At 40.5% G+C, this 10,000-nt stretch overlaps 1 protein-coding gene across 2 annotated transcripts in view; it reads right to left on the reverse strand.

Annotated features, from left to right (window-relative positions):
- The window catches only part of LOC115226215 (protein MTO1 homolog, mitochondrial), a 34,341-nt gene that overhangs the window by 3,798 nt on the left and 20,543 nt on the right, over positions 1 to 10,000 (reverse strand). For both annotated transcript variants that reach the window (XM_036514906.1, XM_029797238.2), the window contains exons 3-7: positions 8,106 to 8,236; positions 5,979 to 6,183; positions 2,729 to 2,912; positions 2,184 to 2,302; positions 741 to 837 (exon numbers count right to left, since the gene is read on the reverse strand). In XM_036514906.1, coding sequence (XP_036370799.1) covers positions 741 to 837; positions 2,184 to 2,302; positions 2,729 to 2,912; positions 5,979 to 6,183; positions 8,106 to 8,236 — 736 coding nt within the window. The remainder of the gene's footprint in view (positions 1 to 740; positions 838 to 2,183; positions 2,303 to 2,728; positions 2,913 to 5,978; positions 6,184 to 8,105; positions 8,237 to 10,000) is intronic.

A 10,000-nucleotide genomic window follows, 5' to 3' on the forward strand; every position in this document is an offset into this window, starting at 1 on the left:
CTTCTGCTATAGTCCTGGGCCGACCAATGCCTTGTGAGTGGATTTGGTAGACAGAAACTGAAAGAAGCCTGTCGTATATATGTATATATATATGTATGTATATATATGTATGTATTATATGTATGTATAAGGCGGTGAGCTGGCAGAAACATTAGCTCGCTGGGCGACCTGCGTAGCCGTATTTCGTCTGTCGTTACGTTCCGAGTTCAAATTCCGCCGAGGTCGACTTTGCCTTTCATCCTCTCGGGGTCGATTAAATAAGTACCAGTTACGCACTGGGGTCGATGTAATCGACTTAATCCCTTTGTCTGTCCTTGTTTGTCCCCTCTGTGTTTAGCCCCTTGTGGGTAGTAAAGAAATATATATATGTATGTATATATATGTATGTATATATATGTATGTATATATATGTATGTATATATATATGTCTGTGTGCGTGTGCGTGTATGTCTGTGTTTGTCCTCCTAGCATTGCTTGACAACCGATGCTGGTGTGTTTACGTCCCCGTCACTTACAAAAGAGACCGATAGAATAAGTACTGGGCTTAGAAAGAATAAGTCCTGGGGTCGATTTGCTCGACTAAAGGTGGTGCTCCAGCATGGCCGCAGTCAAATGACTGAAACAAGTAAAAGAGTATATGAGATAGTGTGATTTATACGAGAGGAAATTCAGTATATTCCATCTCCTGCCTCATCAGAAATGTGTGGGCTTGTTTATAGATCTGAGATATCAATTCTTACCTGTAGTAATCAAGGTCTTCAGGTAGTTCTAACATCTCTTCTCTGCGGACTTCTTCAATATCCTCCATTTGACCCTCCAATTCTGCAGAATACCGCACTGCAAAACAGCAAGGAAGGAAAAAAATACTACAAGAAGAAGAAGAAGAAAAGAAGAAGAAGAAGAAGAAAAGAAGAAGAAGAATACAGCAAAGAAGAAGAAGAAGACGACGACGACGAAGAAGAAGATCATCATCATCATCATCATCGTCATCATTGTCGTCATCATCGTCATCATCGTCATCATCGTCATCGTCATCATCGTCATCGTCATCGTCGTCATCATCATCATCATCATCGTCATCATCGTCATCGTCATCATCGTCATCATCGTCATCATCGTCATCATCATCATCGTCATCGTCATCATCGTCATCATCATCATCGTCATCATCGTCATCATCATCATCCTCATCATCATCATCATCATCGTCATCATCGTCATCATCGTCATCATCGTCATCGTCATCATCATCATCATCTAGTTGATACAATCACTAGGACAGCTAGCATGTGAAATTGACATGCAAGTGGCCGAGCACTCCACAGACACGCGTACTCTTAACATAGTTAAGCGTAACACAGCTTGACACAGAATGTGACAAGGCTGGCCCATGGAATTACAGGTACAACTGATTTTTGCCAGTTGAGTGAACTGGAGCAACACGAAATCAATGCTGCCAGGAATTGAACTCATAGTCTTACAATCAAAAGCTGAATACCCTGTCCACTAAACCATGTGCCTTCTCACACACACACACACACACAAATCACATGCATAACAGCAAAATATAACCTTACTAGCGGTATCGCCCGGCGTTGCTCGGGTTTGTAAGGGAAATAACTATAAAGCATTTTTAGAGAGTTATAGCCAAAAAATGGAAAAAAAATTATGGTAAATTTTTTTTTTAGTTAAAAAGGTCGAGTTGCATCCCCTAGACAGTCTGTTGTTTGTGTTTCTGATTGTCGACCCCATGTCGAATTTATCGATTTTTTTCAGAACTGGGGGAACTTTTCAAAATTTTCTCTGCGTTAGTTTTGAATTATGACATTGGGCTATGTGTGTGTCAAGTTTTATCAGAATTGGTTGACAGCCGTGGTCAGGGTGAGGGTACAAGCTAACAGACACACAGACAAACTGCCGTTTATATAGAGAGAGATACCAGATATATATAAATGGGTGTAGGCGCGAGCATGGCTGTGTGGTTAGGGAGTTGGCTTCCTAGCTATATGGTTTCGGGTTCAGTCCCACTGCGTGTCACTTTGGGTAGGTGTCTTCCGCTATAGCCCCGAGCCGACTGAAGCTTTGTGATTGAATTCGGCAGGCAGAAGTCACTGCCATGTGTGTATATATGCGTGTAGGTGCTTGTGCCTCTCCGAAAGAGAGAGAGAGGGTTAAAATCTTACCTTCAATGGACAGTCTTTGTAGAATGGCTGACTGACCAATCAGGTGACCAAACTCCTTTGGGAATGCTTTCACAAATTCCTCTGCGGTAATTGTTGGATCAGAAAATATTGAAAAGGCACTGAAAATAGATATGATGATGATGATGATGATAATAATAATAATAATAATAATAATAATAATAATAATAATAATGTCATTACGATGATAGTAATGACAATTATGAACGATAACGATGATGACAATGAAGATGATAGTGATGACAATTATGATAATGACAACAATAATGATGATGATGATAGTGATGACAATTCTGATGATGATGATGATGATGACAATTATGATAATGATGACGATTATGATGATGACAACAACAATGATGATGATAGTGATGACAATTATGACAATGATAAGAATGATGATGATGATGATGATAGTGATGATAATGATGACGATGATGATGACAGTTACGACACCTATGGTGAAGATGAACAAGAAAACAGCAAAATGCTATTGGCCACGCAATCCCTCCCAAACAGATACCGACCTTTTCTTCTGCACCTTCTTCTCATCCACCCTAGCAGTAGGGGTGCCGGCACTTTGCAGCTTCGACCTCCAGTTGTAACATGAGTCAAAGGTCGTCTTTAGCAAATCCAGGTTCTCATCTAAGGCAGTCAGCATCCGCATCATCTTTTCATACCTGTGTTTACTGACGCAGCCTTGGTGGTAACCTGTAAGATAAAAAGGGCAACAATATAAGACAGCTACCTTTGTTATTCTAACTGCTAGGCTTGCAGTAGGGCTCTGACACACTGGGTATGGCCTCCTCATCATCATCATCATTATCATTTTAACGTTTACTTTTCTATGTTTGCATGGATCACAGACAGACAGAATTTATTGGGTGGATGCCCTTCCTGTCATCAAGTAAGGTAATACTTACCCCTGGGGCCCAGATATGTTTAGCTAATGAACGACACTCTCTCTTTACTCTTTACTCTATTACTTGTTTCAGTCATTTGACTGTGGCCATGCTGGAGCACCGCCTTTAGTCGAGCAAATTGACACCCGGGACTTATTCTTTGTAAGCCCAGTACTTATTCTATCGGTCTCTTTTGCTGAACCGCTAAGTAATGGGGACGTAAACACACCAGCATATACACACACAAACATATACACACACATATACATATATATACATATATACAACAGGCTTCTTTCAGTTTCCGTCTACCAAATCCACTCACAAGGCATTGGTCGGCCCGGGGCTATAGTAGAAGACACTTGCCCAAGATGCCAAGCAGTGGGACTGAACCCAGAACCATGTGGTTGGTTAGCAAGCTACTTACCACACAGCCACTCCTGCGCCTACTACACTCCTTTACAATAGTCACACAATGTCAAGAGAAAGCAACACAAACATATATATATAGGCACAGGAGTGGCTGTGTGGTAAGTAGCTTGCTAACCAACCACATGGTTCCAGGTTCAGTCCCACTGCGTGGCATCTTGGGCAAGTGTCTTCTGCTATAGCCCCGGGCCAACCAAAGCCTTGTCAGTGGATTTGGTAGACGGAAAAGTGAAAAGAAGCCAATCGTATATATGTATATATATGCGTGTGTGTGTTTGTATGTCTGTGTTGTCCCCCCACCATTGCTTGACAACCGATGCTGGTGTGTTTATGTCCCCGTCACTTAGCGGTTCGGCAAAAGAGACCGATAGAATAAGTACTGGGCTTACAAAGAATAAGTCCCGGGTGTCAATTTGCTCGGCTAAAGGCGGTGCTCCAGCATGGCCACAGTCAAATGACTGAAACAAGTAAAAGAGAGAAAAGAGTAAAAGAGAAAGAGAAAAAAATACACAAGAACCCAAACACACACACATATACACATACACACACACACACATATACACATACACACACACACATATACACATACACACACATACATATACACATACACACACATACATATACACATACACACACATACATATACACATACACACACATACATACAAACTGATTTAAAAGTTTGGCACAAGGCCAGCATTTTGTGGAAGGGTGTAAGTTGAATACATCAACCCCAGTGTGTAACTGGTACTTATTTAATCAACCCCAAAAGGATGAAAGGCATACTCGACCATGGCAGAATTTGAACTCAGAACGTAAAGTTAGATAATTATCATCATTGTTGTCATCATCATCATCATCAGAATTGTCATCACTATCATCATCATCATTATTGTTATCATTATCATAATTGTCATCACTATCATCATTATTGTAGCCACCCCATCATCATTATCATCGTCATCATTGTCATCATCATAATTGCCATCACTATCATCATCATTGTTGTTGTCATCATCATAATCGTCATCATTATCATAAAGTAGTTTAACTCTTATTTTTTTCAAGGCTTGAGCACCAATTGAAAAATTCAAATTTGATTGCCAAGAATCCAAACTAGATTGAAACCATCTATATTAGCATTATCCTGTGTTTGAGAATAAAATTATTTCCTTATCTGTATCTTTCAATATATATATATATATACTAGCAGCATTGCCCGGTTCAATGGGGATTTCAGGGGAGAGTTTCAAGGAGTCGCTGGCGATGTATCGTGATGATCAAAAATCCGGCCTGCTAAAATTTGGTTAAAGTGATTCAAACTGCAGACTCAACGCGAAATGGTCACATTTAATTCAAAGCGTTAAAAATGTTATGAAAACAATTGGTATGTGTTCACAAAGTCCAAACGATTAATACGAAAAAACCCTCCAGGCTACATCCCGAAAATTCATTTCTTTGCCAAAATTTCTACAATGCTTACGGCGATTCATTTTTATATCTTGATTTTTTATTTTTCATGCAATTTACGCATGCTTGCACGCATGCTTGCACGCGTGGTGAACACAGTTCACGCCAAACAGCTGACTGAGTAAAGTTCACTATTCAATGCATGGGATAAGGCCTAAACAAACATATTATCGATTTTTGCACTTGCGAGATGGATTTCGGAACAGAAATAGCGCAGTTCAATTTTCATTCGCCTAAACTTTAAGTGACCCATTTTTTGGTGGTTCTACAATTTGTTGGCTAGGAGGAGATGCGCTGGGAAGTTAAACACACAGACACACAAGTTGAGTTTTATATATATAGATATATACATACACACACAGAGAAACATATATATTTAAACATACATACACACATACATACATATGTGCATACATATGACAGGCTTCTTTCACTTTCCATCAGCCAAATCCACTCACAAGGCTTTGGTCACCTTGAGGCTGTAGTGGAAGACACTTGCTCAAGGTGCCACGCAGTGGGACTGAACCCAGAACCATGTGGTTGGGAAGCAAACTTCCTACTACACTGCCACACCTTCTCCCAAAATATTTTCTCTGAAATCTCCCTGTCCCCTAAAATTCTGAAATACCTTTGGCAGTTAGTCGGATGTCCGCATTGTCAGGCTGCAGGTAGAGCCGGAACTCTGCTCGGCTGGTAAACTCAATGTATTCTCTGATATTTTTAGATGTTTCACTCATTAGACTGCGGTCATGCTGGGGCACCACCTTGCATCTGAATCAACCCCGGTACTTAAATATTTATTTAAAGCCTGGTACTTATTCTGTTAGTCACTTTTGGTGAACTGCTAAGTTATAGGGACACGACCACCCCAGCACTGGTTGTCAAGTGATGGTGGAGGGACAAACTACACTGCCACACCTCCTCCCAAAATATTTTCTCTGAAATCTCCCTGTCCCCTAAAATTCTGAAATACCTTTGGCAGTTAGTCGGATGTCCGCATTGTCAGGCCGCAGGTAGAGCCGGAACTCTGCTCGGCTGGTAAACATGCGATACGGCTCAATGGTTCCCAGTGTGGTGAGGTCATCCACCATGACTCCGATGTAAGCTTCTGATCGATCGATCGTCATGGTTGGTTTGTTCTGTACTTTAGAAGCTGCATTAATTCCAGCCAAAATACCCTGGAAAAAAATCAAAACAAGAGAAAAACCATCACGAAAACCTCAAATAAAAATTCCAAAACAATAGGCGCAGGAGTGGCTGTGTGGTAAGTAGCTTGCTTACCAACCACATGGTTCCGGGTTCAGTCCCACTGCATGGCATCTTGGGCAAGTGTCTTCTGCTATAGCCTCGGGCCGACCAATGCCTTGTGAGTGGATTTGGTAGACGGAAACTGAAAGAAGCCTGTCGTATATATGTATATATATATATATGTGTGTGTGTGTATGTGTTTGTGTGTCTGTGTTTGTCCTTCTAGCATTGCTTGACAACCGATGCTGGTGTGTTTACGTCCCCGTCACTTAGCGGTTTGGCAAAAGAGACCAATAGAATAAGTACTGGGCTTACAAAGAATAAGTCCCGGGGTCGATTTGCTCGACTAAAGGCAGTGCTCCAGCATGGCCACAGTCAAATGACTGAAACAAGTAAAAGAGTAAAAGAGAGAGAGAGAGAGAGAGAATAAGAAATCCATTTATAAAATCATACTCAATGTATTCTCATATTTTTTTAGATGTTTCACTCATTAGACTGCGGTCATGCTGGGGCACCACCTTGCATCTGAATCAACCCCGGTACTTAAATATTTATTTAAAGCCTGGTACTTATTCTGTTAGTCACTTTTGGTGAACTGCTAAGTTATAGGGACATGACCACCCCAGCACTGGTTGTCAAGTGATGGTGGAGAGACAAACACAGACACATGAATATGTATGCACACACACTCTATAAGATGTACCCAGTACAAGCTATGGACACATAAGAGGTGTAGCAATATCAAAGGAAGGCTAACTGGGAAGATAGTTTTTGTATGTGGCAGATGCTCGGAAGCAATAAACACTGAAAATGTGCAGAGAACAACTTCCGCCACATTCCAGGGAGAAAAACTAGAAGTAGTTGATAGCTTCCATTACCTAGGTGACCAAGTCAGTAGCAGGGGTGGGTGCGCTGAAAGTGTAGCTGCTAGAATAAGAATAGCTTGGGCAAAGTTCAGAGAGCTCCTACCTCTACTGGTAACAAAGGGCCTCTAGCTCAGAGTAAAAGGTAGACTGTATGACACATGTGTATGAACAGCCATGCTACATGGCAGTGAAACATGGGCCGTAACTGCCGAGGACATGCATAAGCTCGCAAGAAATGAAGCCAGTATGGTCCGATGGATGTGTAATGTCAGTGTGCATACACGACAGAGTGTAAGTGCCCTAAGAGAAAAGTTGGACCTAAGAAGCATCAGATGTGGTGTGCAAGAGAGACGACTGCACTGGTATGGTCATGTGGCGAGAATGGATGAGGATAGCTGTGTGAAAAAGTGTCACACCATAGCGGTTGAGGGAATCTGTGGAAAAGGTAGACCCAGGAAGACCTGGGATGAGGTGGTGAAGAAAAAAAGTACTGGCTATAAATTCTTCAGGGCTGAAACAAGAAAAGAAATAAAAGACAAACCCTTTGTTTTCTATGGAGCATAGGCCAATGACAACTTGTCCCCACTGTTCTTAGCTTTAAGTCTTCCTCTCCAGGGGATTGCTGGCTTGAGCTGTCGTTGATGCTTCTGTAACTTTTTTAGGTAGGGATACTGTCCCTACACAAACCCATTTTTACCTTGGCCTCTATCTTTTGACCTGTCCAGCATGTGAGGCCCCACCAGGAGCTTACACTATGCTGGCATAACTCTCAGGGGGCATTGAGGCATATAAGCCAACACTACAACAAAGACTGGACCTTGTTGTAGTCCGAAATAGAGGAAACTATAAATAATACAGTCACTGATAATGCAGAACGTCTGCTGGGCTGAATAAAAAGTCAGTGTATGCAACTGAAACAGTATTAAGTTAAAATAGCAATCTATGGATCATAGACAGACTGACAGACAGACAAAGCCAAACCATACCTGTGCTGCAGCTTCTTCATATCCTGTAGTTCCATTGATTTGACCAGCAAAGAACAGGTTGCTGATACGAAGTGTTTCCAAAGACTTCTTCAACTGACGTGGATCCATGTAATCATATTCAACACCATAACCTTTATCGTGGAACACAAAAGAATAACAATAATAATAATAAATAATAATAATAATAATAATAATAATAATAATAAATGCCGTGATGCAGTACCAGGCAGTGGCTCTCATGGCTTCTGATCTAAACTGATTGTAATAATAATAATAATAATAATAATATACATTGTTTTGTCTTGGTATAAAAGATGGGCTACAGCAAATATTCTGCTCAATACCACAGATTTGCTTGTCAGCTGTTTGACCATAACCAGTTGAGCATGTCCCTTAGTGGCTGACGATATGTGCATCTCTGATCACGAGCAGAAGTAGTGGGGGAGCATCATAGCCATGTGTTGAGAGGGATTCTTTGGGGTTTGAATAATTCACCTCTGGAAATATGGGTGGTTCTTTCAACATCCTTAAACAACCCTTATTCAGGGACCTTTTGAGCGGGATGGGCTACTCAACCTGAAGAAAATTCTCAATGGGACCCACCAGCAAGGTCATGTGCTGTTTATCTTGATATGAGATTACCATGTTGCGCACATATGGTTGTGATGCATGTGCCTGGTGTACCCTTACCAGATGGGTAGTCATGATGGGTATATTGGGCTTCGTATATTTTACCCCAGTGTCACTTTGATGGCATGAACTGCTCTCTCACTCAATAATAATAATAATAATAATAAGACACTCGGCAAGAAATGGAAGCAAATTTGAAAGAAGAGGAAAAAAAAAGATAATAATAATAATAACAACAATAATTCTTTCTACTAATTGCAGAAGGCAAATAATAATGATAATAATAATGGTTTCAAATTTTGCCACAAGGGCAGCAATTTTGGGGGAGGAGATGGGTTGATCATATCGACCCTAGTCCTTCAACTGGTACTTCATTTCTCGACTCTGAAAGGATGAACAGCAAAGACGACCTCGGCAGAATTTGAACTCAGAACATAGCAAAGAGTGAAATACCTATTTCTTTACTACCCACAAGGGGCTAAACACAGAGAGGACAAACAAGGACAGACAAACGGATTAAGTCGATCATATCGACCCCAGTGCGTAACTGGTGCTTAATTTATCGACCCTGAAAGGATGAAAGGCAAAGTCGACCTTGGCGTAATTTGAACTCAGAACGTAGTGGCAGACTAAATACTGCTAAGCATTCCACCCGGCATGCTAACATTTCTGCCAGCTCGCCGCTAAGAGCGAAATACTGCTAAGCATTTTGTTAAGTGTGCTAACGATTCACCCAGCTTGCCACCTTCAATAATAATAATAATAATAATAATAATAATAATAATAATAATAATGATGATGATTATGATGATGACAACAACAACTATGTTCATAATAGTGGACACTTTTTACTGTCCTCTTAACATCACACTACCTTCTTATTATCAAATTCATTTTAAAACAAACTTCTAATCTTGTTATGCTTTAATAGAAGCCCTCTAGAACAATACTCTTTGCAAAACCAAAAGTATGGCACCCAAATCATAACACCAACTTGAACTTGTAACTTATTGTCTTTTGCGGTCTTTGGGTGAGACTTGGAGTCAACTTGTACAAATACAAAGCAAAAGCCAACACCACAACAAAGACTGGGCCTTGTTGTGGCCCAAAATATAGGAAACTATAAATAATTCATACACTGATAACGCAGAAAGTCTGCTGGGCTGAATAAAAAGTCTTTATTATTATTATCATATAATGATGATGATGATGATAATAATAATAATAATAATAATAATAATAATATTAATAATAATGATGATGAT

Source organism: Octopus sinensis, linkage group LG29, assembly GCF_006345805.1.
Source record: "Octopus sinensis linkage group LG29, ASM634580v1, whole genome shotgun sequence".
Taxonomy (NCBI): Eukaryota; Metazoa; Mollusca; class Cephalopoda; order Octopoda; family Octopodidae; genus Octopus; species Octopus sinensis.